At 41.3% G+C, this 22297-nt stretch overlaps 1 protein-coding gene across 4 annotated transcripts in view; it reads right to left on the bottom strand.

Annotated features, from left to right (window-relative positions):
* Positions 1-17256, bottom strand: part of golga1 (golgin A1) — a 31488-nt gene extending 14232 nt beyond the window's left edge. The window contains exons 1-12 of one of the 4 annotated variants that reach the window (XM_061278406.1): positions 17061-17256; positions 16066-16349; positions 14651-14741; positions 12107-12214; positions 8374-8471; positions 7464-7496; positions 5806-5934; positions 5050-5219; positions 2723-2834; positions 2552-2635; positions 2268-2393; positions 2072-2167 (exon numbers count right to left, since the gene is read on the bottom strand). In XM_061278406.1, coding sequence (XP_061134390.1) covers positions 2072-2167; positions 2268-2393; positions 2552-2635; positions 2723-2834; positions 5050-5219; positions 5806-5934; positions 7464-7496; positions 8374-8471; positions 12107-12214; positions 14651-14741; positions 16066-16194 — 1176 coding nt within the window. In that variant the 5' untranslated portion in view covers positions 16195-16349; positions 17061-17256. The remainder of the gene's footprint in view (positions 1-2071; positions 2168-2267; positions 2394-2551; positions 2636-2722; positions 2835-5049; positions 5220-5805; positions 5935-7463; positions 7497-8373; positions 8472-12106; positions 12215-14650; positions 14742-16065; positions 16350-17060) is intronic. The other 3 variants (XM_061278403.1, XM_061278404.1, XM_061278407.1) reach the window with 3 other exon arrangements.
* Positions 17257-22297: the final 5041 nt, after the last annotated feature.

Here is a 22297-nt window from a genome sequence, read left to right as displayed (position 1 = left end):
TCTTTCTTTGTTAATAACTCGTGTGCACACTTCCTTGTTGCTGCGGTACTACTGCTGCGTCACAGGCAATGTTTAGAAAGACATGTCAAAGTATGTTATTAAAACTTTAAAAAGGCTTTCTGTGAACGGTCTTTCTTTGTGAAAAACGCGTGTGCACGTGCGGCTTATAGTCCGGTGCGGCTTATATAAGAAAAAAAACTAAAATATCCCCCAATTTTAGCTGGTGCGGTTTATAATCCGGTGCGGCTAATAGTCCGGATTTTACGGTAGATGTGTTATATAGTTACTATATACTAGATCTGTGGAATAATTGGAGCCGCAACTGACGACGAGGCTGACGTCAGTGGCGCACGTAGGTCTGGAGTCAACAGCCGTTTTATTTTGCTTTTTTATTGACACAGAAGATGAACATTCCGATGGATTTAATGATTTGGAGTGACACGGATGGTCCGTTAAAATTGTTGTTTATATTATATTTATTTGATATATTTAGTCTGACGTCAGCGGCGCACATAGTTCCGGCGTCAACAGCTGTGTGTTTTATTTTTTACACACAAAGGATGAATATTCCGATGGATTTAATGATTTGGAGTGACACGGATGGTTCGATAAAATTGTTTTTTATATTATTGTTATTTGATATATAGTTTATATATTGTTATATGGGCCTGTGGAATAATTTGAACTGCAACTGACGACGAGGCCGAAGTCAGCAGCGCGCTGCACACGCGGCGTTGTTTACAGAAAGAACGACAAATTTGATCGATGGATTTAATGATTTGGAGTGACACAGATGGTTTGATAAACGTGTTATTTATGTTATAGTTATTTGAATAACTGTTAATGTTACGTCAGGCCCGTTCTCAGCTCCTCATTTGTGTTTATGTCACAGTAGCATACCGTATCGTTTAGCCTGTTGTTGCTGGTTCATGTCTGACATTGGTGTTGGATTTTGTAAAAAGAATTTCCCCCAAAATGCGACTTAAACTCCAGTGCGACTTACATATGTTTTTCTTCCTCTTCATTGTGCATTTTATGGCTGATGCGACTTGTACTCCGGAGCGACTTTTAGTCCGAAAAATACGGTACATGTATTGTATTTAGCCTATCGTTTTTTTTTTTAATGGTATGGCTCTCACAATAAATTATTTTTTTTAAATGGGCATTTATGGCTCTGTCCGCCTAAAAGGTTCCCGACCCCTGCCCTAGACCCTCAAATCTTGACTGGGCTTTCTCAATTCCTTGTGAATTATTTTGAGTCAATTCCTTGTGAACTATTTTGAGAAGTCCTTATAACATATTCTGTATTTTTCTGTAACAATGTATTGAATATACTTGCAAGAATATACAGTGGAGCCTCGGTTTTCGAACGTCATGGTTCTCTAACAAATCGGTATTCGAACAAAAGATTCGAGATTTTTTTGCTTCGGATGTCGGACGAAATTTGGTTGTCGAACCTCGCGAGATGAGCCGAGAGGACCCGCATGCCAACTGACTCCGTTCGTTATTACATTCTCGTTACGCTGAGGACTGCATCAACTCTAATCATTCCTCCAAAAGAAGCAAGTGGGAGCAGTAAAGCCATCCTAAAACACAAAGACGCTCTTAAAGCAATGCGACAGTGAGCGCCCGGCGCGCTGCGGGAGCGCGATCGGACCAAATTAAGCTCCTTGCGCACTGAGGTCCACTTAAATTTTGGAAAGAACATCAGGACTTTAAAAATATTTTCAAAATTTTAGCGATCGCTCTGTCACAATAATGCGACTAGCGCGGTGCAGTTGCGCGGTTGGCGACTCGCTACAGTTGCGCGTTCGGCGGTGCGCTGCAGTTGCGCGATCGGACAAAAATGCACAAATGAAAAAATGCTTAAAAAAGGCGGGGTTTTTTTGCTTGGAACCGATCAAATTTTTTTCCATTATTTGTAATAGGAAAACATGATTCAAACGATTCACTTCTCGAACAGCTTTCTGGAACGGATTGTGGTCAAAAACCGAGGCTCCACTGTATTTGCATTGTATTAAAGAGACAGCAACAGTCGTGTGAACCAAGGATCATAGAATTTGATCAGCACCTGTGCCTCGAAGGAGCTGACTTTATCAGCATGAATGGTCCGAAATTCGAGTAGTTCTGTTCTGGTCTCTTCCAGTCTTTGCTCGAGACTGGACCTCTGCATAAGCAAAACCAGATAGAATCAATGAGCTTACCCTGGCAGATTGCAAACCTTCATTAATACAGTGAGGGTAATTTAGTTTGCTTTTTTCATTCACCTCCTGAAGAAGCTCAAGTAGATGGTCATCCTGGCTCAGGTTTCCTTGCAATTGCCTCTCTAAGGTGTTCACTTTCTTCTGAAGATGCCCCAACATGCGCTCCTTGTCCTCCTCTGTCACAGCAGCCTAATCAATTCAATAAATCATGTTCAAATATACACTATATGAATTCCTACATTCAACCTATTAAAATAAATGCTGTTGCATAAAGAGCTAGATAATGCATCGATTACTTCAGTAAAGAGTTAAAGTTGTTCGACAAGTAAATTTGTTTGTTCTTTTACCTTTTGTTGTTTTGACTTTAAGGTATTATATTCGGTCTGAAGATCCTGGAGGGACCTCTCTGAAAACGACAGCATACTCTGTGACTGAAAGATAAAAATGTCGAGTTTTAGTGGGCTATTCATAATAAATAACAGTTAAAACATGAAAAGACTTGAGAAATTCAGACTGACCCTCTGCATGTCTGCTGAGACCTGTTGGATAGCCAACTGTAGCTTCTGGTTTTGTCCCTCCAAATCTCCAATTTTCTTTTCTGTCTCTTCTCTGAGCAGTAGCAGCTCCTCTCTGCATAAATCAAGTTTTGTTACAACATACTAAGGGTGTAACAAACAATGCGGTTCAATCAAATTGGTTATTAATTCTAAATATGCGTATGCATCAACTCAAACTGAATAATTCCACTTCAAAATATATCGATATGTATTGCATCGTGGTACATTGGACAGAATTGACACATTTCAAGTTCATTGTTACATGTTGAGCAAATTGAAAAAAAAAAAAAAAAGAAAAAAAAACTAATTTAGAACCGAATCAAATTGTTCCACTTTGACGGCTAAATCATTTCATATTGTAATTGGTATTTTATTGTACACCCCTGCAACATATATATCCAAACCAATGCGGATGATTCAAATAATCTTTTCAGAATCCATACATTGTTAAGTGTTCATATCAAATTCGAATTATTTATCTTTCTGTTATCACCCTTCTGTAAATTTTTTTGTGCATAAAACACTAAAGTGTAATGCAGTGACTTTACAAACAATTAATGAATTTGGGAATTTTTGCTAAGACTTACAAACAGTGCATTTGACTCCAGGTGTTCAGACCTTTGATTAATGGCTTTACATTTATAAAATCTTGTTTTTGAATTATGATTTAGATTTTGGACTACCGTTTTTTTCTGTGTATAGTGAGTCCCCATGTATAATACGCACCCTAAAAATGGCATGCTGATGCTGGAAAAAAGCCTGTACCCATGTATAATACGCACCCAATTTTTATGATTTTTTTTTTAATTTTTCTTTTTTTTTTTTTTTTTAAGTCCCAATGATCGTCACACACGCAGGGAGGCAATGGGTCCCATTTTTATAGTCTTTGGTATGGTCTAGAGATGCACCGATCCGACTTTTTCAGTTTCGATACCGATACCGATGCAGTGACTTCGCGTATCGGTCGATACCCGATACCGATCCGATATTATGGTTGACTTAACAAGCTACATAACTCTACATGTGGAACAGAAAAGACCAAAGGCAATGGCATCAGGCAGACTACACAGTTCTTTGCTCTAAATTAGGGGTGTCCAAACTAACGGTCCAGTTTTTATTGGCCCGCAGCAAATTCTGAAAACATAATTGAATATGGCCCGCACAAGAAGCTTGAGCTCAGCTTCTCAGTTTCCACACTAGATGGAGCCCGCCACACAAAGCGTTTAACGTCCCATTAACACCCCCCCGGAAGAGAAGCGAACACGCAGCGTTTGACATCCGATTAGCCTCCCCCCCCCCCCCCCCCATTCGGGAGAGAAGCGAACGCGCAGCCTTTGACGTGTCCCATTAGCAACCCGAAGAGAAGCGAACGCGCAGGGTTTGACGTCCCATTAGCAACCCGAAGAGAAGCGAACGCGCAGGGTTTGACGTCCCATTAGCAACCCGAAGAGAAGCGAACGCGCATCTGTAATGGCGGCCTCCGTATGACGTCCGGTCCGCGATGGAGATTAAAAAACAAACAATATTTGACAATAACACACCATCAAGGATTGCACCATCGCATCAAACGATGTGTCGTCAATTATGAATTTTACTAAGTGTGTTGGGCAGGATGGCTGAATGCGATGCGCGATTGACAACAAACAAGAAGAAAGGTGATTTCAAGTTTTATTTCGAGGGAGATTTGTTATGTCTCGTCCCCAGTTTTGCTATGTGTCTAGGTTGCCATAGTTTCTGTTCGCGTCGCCCCTCTCTTCCTGTGTCACCTCAATCGATGTAACGTGTTTTGTATTTAAATCCTGTCTGCCCCTCGCTCACTGTCGGATCATTGCATGTGTTACTGTCATGATGTCTGTTTGGTTTCTGTTCCTGTCTTTGGTAATGTCACCCTGTCTTTTTGTTCCACGACTTTGTCGGTCAGTCCTGTTGTTGGTTTTGTTGTACCATGACTTTCTTTAAAAAAAATAAAATAAAAATAAAATAAAAAATAAAAAAATTTAAAATTTTTTGTACCCATGTATAATGCGCACCCCAGATTTTAGGACAATAAATTTGTTAAATTTTGCGCACTATACACGGAGAAAAACGGTAAATTATTTAGTTATGGTCTAACTATATTTGAAAAGAGACTTCGCTCAAATCCAGACTTACAGAAACTGAGTGGGCATTGATCCTAAACTGGATGAGTGAAAAGCAATTGTGTGAACTACAACACTACTCCTTCCCTATGCTGAGCTCCTGACCAAAAACAAACAAGTGAAGAATAAAATCAAAATGTGCCTTTTTACCGTTCTATTTCCAGCTCAGCTGTGCATCTGGAGCTCTCTTCAAGTTGATTTTGTAAAGCTTGAAGTTTCCCCTGAGTTTCGGAAAGCCTCTGCTTCGTAGAATGAAGTTCAGCCTCCTGCTGCTGTAGGTCCCGTTCATGCTGACTGAGCTGTTCTTCTTTTCTCAGCAACTGGTAGACAACAGGCGATGACAAACAAGCAAGCCTAGATGTAAACCTACAATTATAGTCTGTGTTTGCAGTTCCGAAACAAGGCAGAAAAGCTTTGTTAAAGTTATCATCGTGACCGGACTACTGTACACTGAGCTCCCAGCCTATGGAAATTCACTTTCTGAACATTTGTTCAGGATTTTCATATATTTCAAATTCTGTCAGGGACCTTACTGCTACTCTAGGAAAATAACTAAAATTTGCCTTAAATAGTAATTGGAGAAGATTTTACATGGACCTAAGATTGTTCAACACGGAATATAGACTCAATGTATTAATCAATGTAATATATCGTCGGCCGGACAATTTCGATGAATTCTAAGCAGATTCCGAACTGCGCTGACGTGTGTAGTAGATGTCATTGTATTTCATTCATATGTATTTCACACGCACGCACGCACGCACGCACGCGCACACACACACGCACGCGCACACACACACACACGCACACACGCACACACGCACACACGCACACACACACACACACACACACACGCGCACACACACACACACACACACACACACACACACACACACACACACACACCATATGTTTGACTTTAGCAATTTCTTGTTGCTGATATCCCTCCAGTTCATCCACATCATCCCTCTTCTGGAAGAGTGTCAAGCTTTGCTCCATCATCTCATCAAGTCTTGCTGATAAGGCAGTCTTCTCCTAAACAAACACATGCAGGTTGAGCCTTCTAATCTTGGAAATGATGATGTGAAGTCAAATAATGAATTACAGTGTTATCTCGCCAATTCACGCTTCGCCTTTTGCGAACGCGCTTCTTCGCGGGTTTATAAGTGACGGTGTTTATACGCTGATTGCGCGGGGCTTGCCTCTGAGCAATGTGCGTCATTGCAGACAAGCCTACGAACGAGGCAGGATAACCATGTGCAACATGGACTGTTTATTTAGGGAATGCGAGAAGAGGAAAAGGGTGGCTGGAACGCTTGCAGAGCAGGTGCACGAGGCGACTGACGAGCTGGTCAGCGAGCTCGCGTTGTGCGTTGCAGTGGCATCTTGTTACACAGAGGATCAGGCAAACAGGAATCAGATGGTAGGCGTGCATGTGTCAAGGCAGACAAGCAGCCAGGCGTACCACTACACAGCGGATCAGGCAAACTGGAATCAGGTGGCAGGCGTGCGTGTGTCAAAGCAGACGAAACGGCAATGACTGACCGGCGACGAACGGTGTCTATATACACGCCTTAATCAGTGGGTAACACGGTACAGGTGGTGGCAATCAGCGCCGAATAGAACACGTAGTTCTGTATTGATGACGCACGCCCCCGAGGTCTAGCGCGGAGGGCGCTTTTGCTGGCCAGCAGGGCGAGACCAGAGACATGACACAGCCGTCCACCAAGGAAAGATGCACCACCGTGCGGAAAGAGTTGGGACAACGGCAATGAGCGCTTATAGCACGGGGCGTGCCTCTGAACAATGTGTTTCACTGAGGACAAGCATGTGGAGAAGGAGTTGGGACACGTGACAATATCACGTGTTTGTTCTTCTATTTACTGTAAAGGTACAATATATGCACAGAACAGTGTGGGAATGTTTTTTAAGGGAATGTTGAAGGTTTATGACGCGCATTGAGGAGGGTTAAAAAGCTTTAATATTGCTTACTTGGCAAGAATGAAGCAGGACATTCATGCACAACTAGCTCAGTGGCCTGAGACATACCAAAGACTATAAAAATGGGACCCATTGCCTCCCTGCTTGGCACTCAGCATTAAGGGTTGGAATTGGGGGGTTAGATCGCCAAATGATTCCCGGGCGCGGCACCGCTGCTGCTCACTGCTCCCCTCTCCCCCTAGGGATGGATCAAAATCCCACAGGGAAATTTCACCACACCCAGATGTGTGTGTGACGATCATTGGGACTTTAAGTTTTTTTAACTTTAACCGTGACTCACTTTGATTTCGCTATACGTAATTCTGAGGTTGTACACTTTGGGTTGCTTGGCAAGGTAAACACTCTTCTAATTGACTTACAATACAACCATGCTCTAGCGGCCAACAAGAAACACTGTAGGAAGGTTCAATACATTGGTATTTAAATTTCTAAATTATGCATATACTGTTCCTATTTTCGATTTCTTTTTCTTCACGGGTGGTTCTGGAAAGTATCTCCCACAAAAAACGAGGGCTCACTGTATTCAAAAACAAGATAGATGATGATCACAACACAACGCTTACCTTTTCCACTACAGCCAACTTCTCCATCCATTCCTGTCGGTAAAGTATAGACAACAACGATGTCAGACCACAATAATGTGACTAATTAGAGTTCCATGAAAATGTATTCACACCCTTCCCGATTTCAGACTTTTTTTTTTCCAAATCCAATTTTAAGTGTTTCGGATCAACAAGACAATTTGAATACATAACAAAGCAATTAAATGTCCCCCTTCTTAAACCGGAGTTTTTGGAAAGCCAAGTAAGCTAAGTAAGAAGAGACAGACAGACAGACAGACAGACAGACAGACAGACAGACAGACAGACAGAGAGAGAGAGAGAGAGAGAGAGAGAGAGAGAGAGAGAGAGAGAGAGAGAGAGACAGACAGACAGACAGAGAGAGAGAGAGACAGAGAGAGAGAGACAGAGAGAGAGAGACAGAGAGAGAGAGACAGAGAGAGAGAGACAGAGAGAGACAGAGAGAGACAGAGAGAGACAGAGAGAGACTCCTACTTAAGTCCGTGAACGTAAAATTATTTCAGAAAAAAGATCATCTTTGGGAACAACCGGATGTTATTCTGCCGGTCAGTATCACTGCGCATGCGCTAGCATACTCAATAGCGAAGAAATGTTTCGGATTTGTGTAGGGTACATTGTGACAGCAAACGAGCAGGTGATCTAGCAAGCCTCTGATACGAGAGCATTGTGTTCATATGGAGCGTGTTTGAAGTGAACAGCAGAGAAGAAAGCGCATCTGTAATGGCGGCCTCTGTATTTAAAAAAAATAAATAAATAACTTTTTTTTTTGTACCCATGTATAATGCGCACCCCAGATTTTAGGACAATAAATTAGTTAGATTTTGCGCATTATACATGGCAAAAAACAGTACATTTCCACCGTAGTGTACATGTGGGTCAGATCTACATTTACCTGGTCCTTTTTGTCCAGGGCTAGAGTCATTCCCTCTGCCATTTTAGCTCTGCTCGCCTGGTGTAACTCATTCTGCTCTTGAAGTTTTTTTATGGAAGCTATGCAGAAAAGGTGAGATAAAGTAAAACAAAGAGCACATGTGAAACGAATGAACGACAGAGATATAACTTGAATGCAAGCAGAAAGCAAATCTAAAACAGCAACAGCCAAACAGCAGAAACAGTTACCGTATTTGAAAAGTGAATGTATTAGTATTATGAAATCCAAAGCAAAGGCTGACAAATGCGTGCCTTGTCCACACTTAATGCTGGCCTGTGATATTGCTGACAGTAGTGTGGCAATGTCTTGTACAACCATGACATCAGTATAATGTGGTGGGGGAGAGCAGCATGAGAAAAGCTATGGTGCCACTAAAATGTTTGGGGCAATTATTTCGATTTTGTGAGAAGACAATGCAGATAGTAGACTGATCTTGATCATGCAAAAATTGCTTTAATTGAGTTCCTTTCACAAACTAGTGACTATAGACCAAATTATTACGGCAATGTGAATTGTCTGGTGCAACCCTAACTCCGACCTTATTTGATATTAGCAAAAGAAATACACCAGGATATCTGACATTATGCATCCTACACACACAAACAGAATAAGATATCCCATTAGCCCTCGTAAAAGTATATTTTTGTTGGCAAATAATTTGCATTTAATATGAAAAAATTGACTATTTTGTTTCAGAATCCATGGAATCTTTCAAAAAATTCAGACTGACTCAGATTCTTTTGGCATCGAACCTCAGCAGTAATAGCCTGTGAGATTTTGCTGATGTATCTCAACAACTAAAATACGTTGCTATTGCAATCCGGGAGTCATGGCAGTGTCAAGAATGTAGAATCAATGTGGATTTGGTCTATTTAAGGCTGGGGTCTTAAGCTTTTGATCAGCGGAAGAACAGTCTATTTCAGTTTGGTGTTTGCAATAAGTGGCTTACTCTAATCTTTTTTGGGTCCCACTACCATTTCCTTCTTTTCACATTTTGAAGCTGTACAGTACACACAGAACCATATGATCCAACAATGCAAAATCCCAATTCTTGCAAAAATGTATCTTAAAATTTTGGTCGAGTAAATTTTTAACTGAATCAATTGCAGCCAATTAATTTTACTTTTTTTTTTTTTATTACATTTATTGAATTGATGCGTTGTTTTTTCTAATAGATTGAATATCATACTTTCAGCTGACACCCCGTGGCATGGGAAAAAACGCTATGTTTGGAGCATTTAGCTCCGACTACATCTGAACGTATTTGTGAGTACGGTTGAACGTATTTGCCAATCAAAAGGTTTTTACACCGCATTGATAGGTCAAGGCAATAAACTAAGAGCTATTTCTAATGTACAAATACCGTTTTTTTCCGTGTATAGTGCGCCCCCATGTATAGTACGCACCCCTAAAAATGGCATGCTGATGCTGGAAAAAAGCTTGTACCCATGTATAATACGCACCGAATTTTTATGATTTTTTTTTTAAAAAAAAATTTAATTTTTTTTTTTTTTTTTTTTTTTTTAAGTCCCAATGATCGTCACACACGCAGGGAGGCAATGGGTCCCATTTTTATAGTCTTTGGTATAGTCTTAACTAGGCTGGATGTAATTTTTTTTGTTGGCGTTGATTTCTCCGACTGCCCGTAAACGCACCACCGCGCTCCGTGCGCATGGAGCGTGTTTGAAGTGAACAGCAGAGAAGAAAGGAACAAGGCAAAGTGTTGTGAAATAAAATATTACCTGTAATACGGATTTAGGTAGAGAACTGAACTCTCGCTCTTTATATAGCTGACGTGTCTTGCTCATCCGTTCTGCGCATCTGTAATGGCGGCCTCCGTATGATATCCGGTTTGCGTGTGTGCGAGAGCGAGAGAGAGCGAGAGAGAGAGCGTGCGAGAGAACGCTCAACCGTAGCGCGCCGCCGACCGCCCAACTGCACCGGGCTGGCCGATTATTGTGACAGAGCCGTCGCTGAAATTTAGAAGATCTTTTTAAAGTCCTGATGTACTTTCTAAAATTTAAGTGGACCTCAGTGCGCACTGCGCAGGGAGCTTAATTGGTGCGGTCGCGCAACCGCAGCGCGCCGGGCGCTCACTGTCGCATTGCTTAAAGAGCGCCTTTGTGTTTTAGGATGAACAGCAGAGACGAAAGGAACAAGGCAAAGTGTTGTGAAATAAAATATTACCTGTAATACGCATTTTGTTATTTGCTGATTGAAACTGCTAATTAAACTGTGAATTGAAACTAATAGGAAGAAAACAACTCTCGCTCTTTATATAGCTGACGTGTCTTGCGCATCCGTTCTGTGCATTTTATTTCACAACACTTTGCCTTTCTTTTCTGCTGTTCACTTCAAACACGCTCCATGCGACCGCAATGCTCTCGTATCAGACGCTTGCTCGATCACCTGCTCGTTTGCTGTCCCGTGCGCGCACGAAGCGCGGTGGTGCGTTTACGGGCAGTCGGAGAAATCAACGCCAACAAAAAAAATTACATCCAGCCTAGTTAAGACCATACCAAAGACTATAAAAATGGGACCCATTGCCTCCCTGCGTGTGTGACGATCATTGGGACTTAAAAAAAAAAAAAAATTAAAAAAAAAATAAATTCTTTTTTTTTTTTTTTTGTACCCATGTATAATGCGCACCCCGGATTTTAGGACAATAAATTAGTAAAATTTTGCGCACTATACACGGAAAAAAACGGTACATCTATCTATCTATCTATCTATCTATCTATCTATCTATCTATCTATCTATCTATCTATCTATCTATCTATCTATCTATCTATCTATCTATCTATGTAAATGTATATATGCATGTATTTATGTATTTATATATGTAAGTGCAATATAGCTCACCATTGCTTAAGAGAGAATCAAATTGTTGAAAAGGTCACTATTTTGCTCTGGTCTATATCTTGATGGATCTCATTTATTCATCATTACTTTTACAAATTGATTCAACTGCTCTTTTCCCACTATTTCATTGTTTTCATTTGCACATATACTTGTGTAGGGCCACTTTTTTTTTGAAAATCACACTAATGAATAGATTCCAATTTAATTGTCCATTACAACAATAATAAAGGCTATAGTAGTGTTTCTATTTTAATACTGAGACTCAGTCGAGCAAATGGAATTTAAACCACACTTCTGACATTACTATGAGTTGCCTCACTCAGAAAAATACATTTGAGTTGTCGAAGGCACAAATGGACTGACATGTTGGCAGGCTGTCTACATTTTTAACAAGATGAGAACAGCCAACAGCACTTGAATAAGAAGCAAACTTGCTAACTTGTCTCTAAAGGAAGCGGCAAAAGAGAACAAAGCACTGCAGACTGTATGCTTACACACTGGCTCATGATCATACATTAATGCAGCACTCAGAGGGGGCTGCTCACCTTTAAATCTTAACACAATGTGGCACACAAAAAAGCAAGGATTAAATCAAAGCATGCAAAGCACCGCTTGCCCATAGCCATTTTCTCCCCCAGAATATTAGCTTAAAACAAATTGCCAGAATAAAAAGATCTGGGGTTTCCAGATTCTTCAACACAGCCACAGAAAGAAACTACAAACTAGCATTTGATAGTAATACATCAAATGTAAGAACTAATTTTGAAGGAAAGGGATGAAGCCGTGAATTGGTTAATACAGCTGATCAACAGATAAAGAAAAGTAGCTCACTGGTTGGGAGGGAGCGAAAGGAGAGGTACGTACAATCCTGATGGTTTTCTAATGCAATTTCAAGCTTCTCCTTGGTCTTCTGCATTATTCGCAGCTGCTCAGCGTAGTCTAGTGTCGTTGGGACACAGGGAGATGAAATGGAATATCAATGGCACACACACACACACACACACACACACACACACACACACACACACACACACACACACACACACACAACACATACGAGCAAACAGGAACAGCATGATGGAGAGGATAAAAGAACAAAAGGAGAAAACAAAAGGGAAAATGTGATTGACAAATAAACCTACCAATTATTTTCTTATATGAGAAAATCATTATTGAATCTTCTTCAATCTTCTTTTTGAGTCGGCAGGATTATTATAATGACAATAGAACCAGGCACGTGCACTCATAGGAGGCAGGGCCTCACCTTACCACCAGTGGTGTGTTTAAATGTACAGTGTTGTGTTTAAAATGTTATTAAATTTAATCAAGAATGGGATAACAACCATGTATGCTTGTAAATCTGACTTGTGAGTCAGTGCCTTAGCGTCATACAGTACGTTTGCTCACCGCACGTCACTGAAGAACAGTATTAAAATTGCGGCACCCAGGTTTCAACCCGGTCATATCCTACCACGTCTGCGTTACTGTACATCACCAGCAGAGCATTTGAACCTTGGGGGTCTTGTCTACTGTATGTCTTTCGAACTGACTATCAGAATGACTGAGCCCTGACTAAATTTTTGAGCAGGTTCAAATTGGTCTCCTCATGGGATTTGCTTTTATTCTGTTCGCTTTTTACTAGGGGTGTAACGGTTTTGAACCGAACCGGAAAACCACAGTTCAAAGTACTTTGGTTCAACTACATGTCATCCTGAACCGTCGTGCACATCATAATTGCAAGGAGCACTTGAATGCAGCATAACATCACACGCAGAAGTTGGATAAATCTGAACGATAACTAATAAATAAAACATTAACTAGTTACTTCGGGTGGCTCGGTGGAGCACTGGGTAGCACTGGATACCACGTCCGCCTCACAGTTAGGAAGGAGGGTGTGGGTTCGATTCCACCTCTGGCCCTCCCTGTGTGGAGTTTGCATGTTCTCCCCGGGCCCGCGTGGGTTTTCTCCGGGCACTCCGGTTTCCTCCCACATCCCAAAAACACGCTTGGTAGGCCAATTGAGCACTCCAAATTGTCCCTAGGTGTGAGTGCGAGTGGATGGTTGTTCATCTCTGTGTTCCCTGCGATTGGCTGGCAACCAGTTCAGGGTGTCCCCCGCCTACTGCCCGATGACGGCTGGGATAGGCTCGCGCACGCCCGCAACCCTTGTGGGGACGAAGCGGTACAGAATATGGATGGATGGATATTGTTACTTTGCACTCGTTCATTCCCGGGAGGCAGAGCATGCTCCTCTCACGACCTGCAGCTTGTATTTATTCTTCAGTTTGCATTTTATAAGTTTAATTTATTAAGTGTAACAAGTGTTTAGAAGAACGAAAACCATTTTGGGATAGTAGCTTGTAACTGAAAAACTTTCATGTAGTTATTAGACAATGTTCCGTCGTGCTTGTTCGCTGCTTGTTTGCAGGCTTCTCTGACAGCATATTTAAAAGTTAAATTTAGCAAGTGTAACAAATATTTAGAAGGAAGAGAACTGTTTGGGGGCCGGACTGGGCTCGTAACATCGTAATAGGGGGTAATTCCTTGAAAAAAAAAAAAGGAAAAGTATATAAAATAATAATATCACCTCTACTCCGTAGATTTCACTTATCACGGGCATTTTTTGGAATATAAGCCCCTCCCCCCCCCTCGATAATTGAGGCAACACAAATTACCTATCGCGAAACCTCAGAGACAAGAAAGATCAATTATCCCATCTGCTGAAGACACACAAAGACACGAGAACACACATACAGCAAACATGCATCACTTTTCAAACACTATTTCTTCTTGTCCAATATCTGCTGTTGGCTATGTAAAGATGCAAAATGGTTTTCAGACAAACAATCGATGAACTAACAGGACAAAACAAGAATATGCTGTGGCAGGAGGGGTATGAGTTGACTGCTTTTGCAGAAGTACACATTTCACAGTAAACCTTTTTTGGTATCTATGGCATACTGTACTGTACAAAAATGTGGGCCATTAGAAGCAATTGAGGTTTGTTCATTTGCACATCCTTTTTTTAAGCCATGGAAAGCTGAATTTCATATTAAAACTGACATTAGAGGTGTTCTTAGTTCAAATACAAAGTCATCCACCATGAACCTTATATCTCAAAAAAGAAATCATGCTGGCACAAAACTAAGCAAGCAGGTTTTCTTCCATCCATTTTTGAATACTGCTAGGTGAATGGAGGTTTCAGGTCTTTTGCGCATAAGACACCCAGGTGACCTGCCTAACAAATTTTCTTGAACTGGACTTTTGAACTCTTGTTGAATTTCCCTGATTTTGGGTAGTCGTATTTACAAGCTTCTCCTTTAACCTTCATATAAAGACCTGCCTCCTCATGGAAACATTGACTGAATGTCCCACCTGATAGCTTTCCTTCTAGTTTTCGGATCTGATGATTCCTCCTTAGGAGTTGAGCAGGCAGGTCATCCCTGGAGCTGCTCCCGTCAGATGCCTGTGGACAGAGAGACAGTAAGCTATTGTATATGAATGTGAGCAGTAGTTCTAAAGAATTCAAAGACCACTCCAATGCCTACTTGTTCCACATGCAGACTTACAATTCCTAAAATAGCAAACAACCTTTAATTTCAATAAAACGCCATGTATCACTTGGCATCAACGCTTGGACAACTCTAAATAATTTATGCCGGTTCAGTTCCGTGTGTACTGCAGGGTGCAGTCTTACAAATATGGCTTCCACTGCCGGAGAAAACGGTAACTATGATAATGCTAGGTAGTAGCATTAGCACAGAGAACTGTCATCATACACATATTTACCTGGAACAATATAGCACAATCAAAGCAACATTTCAAAGCGTTAACATAAAAAATACAATATATACACAAACAGATAAGTAGTAGAAAGAGCTTCTTTTTTTTTTTTTATCAGTGTTCAAAGTAACATTATGTAATGAAGAGCTTAATGTTACATTTCTGGACTCAGGTTACATTATCCTGATGGATGGCAAACACTGAATGGTAGTGTCCAGCCCTTTAATTCATCATTGTTGTTTAGAAATGTCACGCCCCACCATGTGACTTGTTACTATTTCACAAGTGTTATAACATTATAACAAAAATATGAATAAAAAAAGGGCTACTTTGGAAAACGTACTTTTTAATTGATTGTAGACAAATGTCTGGGGCTTTTGGGGTCCCGCCCACACTCTTCAATGGTAAAATTATACACAAAAGTAAATATTTGAGAGCTTTTTCTGAAAATGTGGCTGTGAGCAAGACATCGTGATTTTTTTTTTTCAGATTAAGACACAAACAATGGAATTACTTTTCCCCCTGTTATTTGAATTATAGTATTACAAGTTGGACCTGATCTGCAAGGACTCACTGAGTGAGGGTGAAGGAAGCAAAATCCGCTAGTTGCCCATGTCAGCCAAAACAGCCAAACTAGCTAGTATGTGCAAAACGCTATAAAAAATAAACTCCAACGGGCACAGTCATTACTGGTCGCAAATCGTTTTTCTTAGCCCAAAGATATTTTGAGCCTGTTCAAATAAATTCAGGTGGAAAATCCATCTGTATTTTATCCAGCTGAGAGGGCCGCAAATTGCCACTTGGTGTCAACTTAAATGGACATCACAATGTTTGGTCATGTGACATTGGCAAGTTGAGCTCTTGATGTCCTTTTCAATTGACTGCAGAATGGCCACATCCTGAGAAAGTGGTGGACTAACATACTATTGTCAACATTTTTTTTTCTTGATTTCCTCTTCAACAACAACATTATGAAGCAATGAACCATTAAAAAGACAACAACTTACAAAGTCATCTCCTGAGTCTGCCCCCACTGAAGTGATGGATTCCTTGCTGATGGTACGGGGTAATCGAACGCCACTCCGTGGGGCTGTGGCTGCCTCTTCTGCAAGCTTTTTCTTCAGCTTGGCAAACATGTCTATATGAGCGGCGAATTCCTTAACAGAAGCTCCTAGAGAGTATGGAACACCATGCAGAGCAGGGAATTCATTGCTTCTTTGCGTAACAAACACCTGAACATCTGCAGGTGCCCTTAAATGAAGAAGACCTTCGTATTTCCATTTTGCAAAATCTGGGGAGGAAAAGATAAACAGATGTTTCTCTCAAATGTCAAATCTGACAACACTTTCCACAAAACATACACCTTTTTGCCAAGTATAACAGGAAGGTCAACTAATCAAACTGTAATAAGTGAAGCAATTTTGAATGACCAGCACCATGCAAACATAACGGTACATATTTTAATCTATTCCACAATACATTGAAAAGATTAAATGGGCACTGTGGCTCCTGAACCATGCCAAGTAAATCTGACTAATTACTCATCTTTAACACGCTATACAATGAACTGAAACAGATATCTGAGTTCTGAATGACGGCAACAAGGATCTTTTGAAATAACTTTAGAAAAAGCTCTGAAGAATTTGTTGATTTTGTTTCAGTAAGCACATTTCATTACTGCCTGTTTTATGTGATGTGTTCTGATGTATTGTTATTTGATGTTATATAAAGCACTTCGATACGGTCACAGCCGTTGTGAAAGCGAATATAAATAAAGATGGATTGTATTATAGCATGAGTTTCTGTTCAGATTTAATTGTCACAAACGAATACGTCGGATGTGTACAATGTGGCAAGATTGTTAAAGTGTTCGACAAAAAGCTATCCGCCTCTCGCAAACACGGTCATACGCTAGTCATAACAATGAAAGTTAACGTTGCAACCATCAGGTGAGCTTAGCAATTGTTAGCTTGTTAGCTCTTTCGAGTGGACTTTCTCTTACCATAACAATTCCAAATTTACTTCGTGAGTCTTCTACTCGTGTCTACTGCTGTTGCCTTGTCCGTTACGCGGAAAAATGTCTTTACGACCGTCGCCAAGTCGTTGCTTTTTCCTCTGTCAAGCTAGCCAACCCAGGACGGTGAGCTACACGAATCGCCCAACACAGATGACCGATGACATCACGACTGCGCCTCCACTCCAGTTTTTGAAGAGGGGCGTGGAAAAGAACAAGGATGCTGCGCCATCTATCGGTGAGAAAGGTAAGCGCGGCATTCGCTGACTCTTGTATTCATTCGGCTTTCTACTTAGAAGTTGCAGCGACACGGCGGAAAAATGTACAATACAGTATTAAAAAGTACTGTTATTTCCTATTCAAAATAACGAAAAATATTAAATGGATTCCAGATAAAATACAACAGCACAGAAAATAGAGAGTTGCTCTTCTTCGGCCCTCAGCATCCCATTAGTCCCAATCAGGTAAGTAATCAAGAATAAAATGTCCTATGGCAGCAATGAGCACGCTTAACAAGTTAGATTACACCCAAGATAAAAATGCATGCGCGCCAAGGCAGTAGTTGGTGAGGTTTAGACGACAGGCTTACATTTTATGAACAATGAAAAAAGGTTATGCAACTTTATCGATGCTACTGCTTTGGGTTGCATCTATACAATATCTGCTAATGGGAATTTATAGCACTGAAGGAGCATGGATTGCAAATTACATTACTATGCTCAACAGTGTACATTGTGTTAAATTTGTTTTGCTACCAGATATTCTGAAACGCTTTGATTATCTGGATAGATGTTTAATAATGTTAATTTAAACAATATATTCTTATTGCATGTGGTGTACGGAGGCGACTGGTCATTTATTTTCAAAGAAAAGCCACGCTTTGGGCTCATATGCCACCGGCCTATTGCATCGTATGTGTCTTCACTGGTTTGACGGTGTTATGACTAGGGACGTAATCAGAAATTTTGAGGAGGGTGAGCCGGAAGAAATTTAGGGGGCCAACTTGCCGGAGGAAAAAAATCAATATAATATCAAATAATGCCGAGCAGAAACATCCATCCATCCATTTTCTATACCGCTTGTCCCCACAGGGGTCGCAGGCGTGCTATCCCAGCAGTCATCGGGCAGCAGTCGGGGGACACCCTGAACCGGTCAATCGGGCCCGGACTGACCATAGGGAGAACCGGGAGTATTCTTGAAGCGCCGGCCTAGGATTGGCCTGCTGGCCTGGGTCTCTCTGATTTTATTTCCTCGTTTTTTTTGTTTTTTTTTTATAAGTCTGCGAGCCTATCAGAGAGACAGGCCAGGCCACTACGGCTAGGAGCATGTGAGGAGGAAAAGACGATTGGTTTATATCAATTAACACCCGCCCCCACAGTCCGTGTCAACACAGAGCGCGTGTGGAGGAAGGGCTGTGTTACGTATGTCAGGTGCCGGTGTTGTGCTTGATTTGGTTCCCCCGTGAGATTTTGTTCCCCCTGCCGCGGGAGCGCGCACGCCTTTTTGGAAAGCAAAAACCGATGTCGTACGGCGTCGTACGGCGTCAGCACTACGTTGTTTTCAATAAAAAACATGAAGAACTCACGTTTGCGTCAGTCAATTTTAATTTTTATAAGGGATTATTCTCATTTGATGTCTTTAAATTCATCCGCGTTTTGCCATTGAAGCGGGGTGCGTTCAAAGACCAGTCGTACAGACGGAATACTCATTCATTCACCAAAAAGCAACAATATAATTATGTGAGCTCTTTGCATAAACCTCGATGCAAAGAAACTCCTCTTTTTGGGTTTACAAAGGAGACTTTAGTCTTAATTGTGATCATCATTCATCCATCCATCCATTTTATTTTATTACTCAGGTATTTTCAAAGCAAATTAATATTGTTGCATTTATTAATTTGCTTTAACATGACAGCGCAATATAATTAAAAGCTGACACGATAGCAATGTCAAACGTGTTCATTTAAGAAAAAGCCACACACGTTTTGTGATCAAATCTTTCATAACGAGAATGATTTGAGTGAATTGATTTGGATGAATAATTGAGAAGAAAGTTCAGTTCTGAAGGCTCCTTTTGTCCCAAGCAAAGTGACAGATGGTGGGGAGGGGGGATAAAAATTGTAACAAGAACTCTATAAAAAATGTCAAGTCGTGAGTATATGTTTACCCCCCCCCCCCTTTTTTTTTATTTTGAGAACGGTGAGTGCTGGACTCCAGCAGTTTTTCTTCTGTCTTCCTGGGGGTCCTTTCAGGTTGTGTGGAAAATTTGAACAGGTTCCCTCATTCCTAGGCCAAATTACAGGGGGGGAACAAATCCTCACAGCTGCCCCGTGAGAATATGTTCCCCCCCCTTATTTTGAGAACGGTGAGTGCTGGACTCCAGCAATTTATTTTCTGTCTTCCTGGGGGTCTGTTCAGGTTGTGTGCCAAATTTGAACAGGTTCCCTCATTCCTAGGCCAAATTACAGGGGGGGAACAAATCCTCACAGCTGCCCCGTGAGAATATGTTCCCCCCCCTTATTTTGAGAACGGTGAGTGCTGGACTCCAGCAATTTTTTTTCTGCCTTCCTGGGGGTCCTTTCAGGTTATGTGGAAAATTTGAACAGGTTCCTTCATTCCTAGGCCAAATTACAGGGGGGGAACAAATCCTCACAGCTGCCCTGTGAGAATATGTTCCCCCCCCTTATTTTGAGAACGGTGAGTGCTGGACTCCAGCAATTTTTTTTCTGCCTTCCTGGGGGTCCTTTCAGGTTATGTGGAAAATTTGAACAGGTTCCTTCATTCCTAGGCCAAATTACAGGGGGGGAACAAATCCTCACAGCTGCCCTGTGAGAATATGTTCCCCCCCTTTATTTTGAGAACGGTGAGTGCTGGATTCCAGCAATTTTTTTTCTGCCTTCCTGGGGGTCCTTTCAGGTTATGTGGAAAATTTGAACAGGTTCCTTCATTCCTAGGCCAAATTACAGGGGGGGGAACAAATCCTCACAGCTGCCCTGTGAGAATATGTTCCCCCCCCTTATTTTGAGAACGGTGAGTGCTGGACTCCAGCAGTTTTTTTTCTGTCTTCCTGGGGGTCCTTTCAGGTTGTGTGGAAAATTTGAACAGGTTCTCTCATTCCTATGCCAAATTACAGGGGGGGAACAAATCCTCACAGCTGCCCCGTGAGAATATGTTCCCCCCCCTTATTTTGAGAACGGTGAGTGCTGGACTCCAGCAATTTTTTTTCTGCCTTCCTGGGGGTCCTTTCAGGTTATGTGGAAAATTTGAACAGGTTCCTTCATTCCTAGGCCAAATTACAGGGGGGGAACAAATCCTCACAGCTGCCCTGTGAGAATATGTTCCCCCCCCTTATTTTGAGAACGGTGAGTGCTGGACTCCAGCAGTTTTTTTTCTGTCTTCCTGGGGGTCTGTTCAGGTTGTGTGCCAAATTTGAACAGGTTCCCTCATTCCTAGGCCAAATTACAGGGGGGGAACAAATCCTCACAGCTGCCCTGTGAGAATATGTTCCCCCCCCTTATTTTGAGAACGGTGAGTGCTGGACTCCAGCCGTTTTTTTCTGATGATTTGTGCAGTGATACCATTATTACTGCACTTTATCAATTTTTTTGGCCTTATTTTGGTCAAACAACTTTGTTTCTTAATCACATAACATACATCAAAAATTATAACTTTGAACTTTATTAAGAAAAAAAAAAAGGTTTTTTTTTAAATAATAAAATAAAATGGAAAAAATACAAATTTTAATTAAAAAAAAGCAAAATGGTCTTCAAGCAAGCTTCAAATATTTAGCATTTAATTTCTGTACATGCTGTACACAAAAAAGAGCCTTCGGTTGGAGGCTCCCCGACACATACAAGATGGAACCACCTGCAACACTCGTCACACTGAATCTGGTAAACAAAGAAAAAAGCAAGATCATACAATGCAGCACATTTACAATAATTTACAACGAATGTGTAATTCAATATATTTCTTAATCATCACATGCATTAGTTAACAAGACCTGACATAATTACCCATCTGTTGTCTGTGTCATGTGTAGCTTCCCCACAAACACAGCACAAGTTGGAGTCCAGCACTCACGGTTCTCAAAATAAGGGGGGGGGTTCATATTCTCACGGGGCAGCTGTGAGGATTTGTTCCCCCCCTGTAATTTGGCCTAGGAATGAAGGAACCTGTTCAAATTTTCCACATAACCTGAAAGGACCCCCAGGAAGGCAGAAAAAAATTTGCTGGAGTCCAGCACTCACCGTTCTCAAAATAAGGGGGGGGGAACATATTCTCACAGGGCAGCTGTGAGGATTTGTTCCCCCCCTGTAATTTGGCCTAGGAATGAAGGAACCTGTTCAAATTTTCCACATAACCTGAAAGGACCCCCAGGAAGACAGAAAAAAAACTGCTGGAGTCCAGCACTCACCGTTCTCAAAATAAGGGGGGGGAACATATTCTCACAGGGCAGCTGTGAGGATTTGTTCCCCCCCTGTAATTTGGCCTAGGAATGAAGGAACCTGTTCAAATTTTCCACATAACCTGAAAGGACCCCCAGGAAGACAGAAAAAAAACTGCTGGAGTCCAGCACTCACGGTTCTCAAAATAAGGGGGGGGAACATATTCTCACAGGGCAGCTGTGAGGATTTGTTCCCCCCCTGTAATTTGGCCTAGGAATGAAGGAACCTGTTCAAATTTTCCACATAACCTGAAAGGACCCCCAGGAAGACAGAAGAAAAACTGCTGGAGTCCAGCACTCACCGTTCTCAAAATAAAGAAAAAGGGGGGGGGGGGGTAAACATATCCTCACGACTTGACATTTTTTATAGAGTTCTTGTTACAATTTTTATCCCCCCTCCCCACCATCTGTCACTTTGCTTGGGACAAAAGGAGCCTTCAGAACTGAACTTTCTTCTCAATTATTCATCCAAATCAATTCACTCAAATCCTTCTCGTTATGAAAGATTTGATCACAAAACGTGTGTGGCTTTTTCTTAAATGAACACGTTTGACATTGCTATCGTGTCAGCTTTTAATTATATTGCGCTGTCATGTTAAAGCAAATTAATAAATGCAACAATATTAATTTGCTTTGAAAATACCTGAGTAATAAAATAAAATGGATGGATGGATGAATGATGATCACAATTAAGACTAAAGTCTCCTTTGTAATATATACTCCTTGTAGCCTGTACCCAAAAAGAGGAGTTTCTTTGCATTGAGGTTTATGCAAAGAGC

The sequence above is a fragment of the Syngnathus typhle genome, linkage group LG5, assembly GCF_033458585.1.
Source record: "Syngnathus typhle isolate RoL2023-S1 ecotype Sweden linkage group LG5, RoL_Styp_1.0, whole genome shotgun sequence".
Lineage (NCBI taxonomy): Eukaryota > Metazoa > Chordata > Actinopteri > Syngnathiformes > Syngnathidae > Syngnathus > Syngnathus typhle.
Note: the sequence above shows the minus strand (reverse complement) of the source record. Positions and strands in the feature narration are given on the sequence as shown.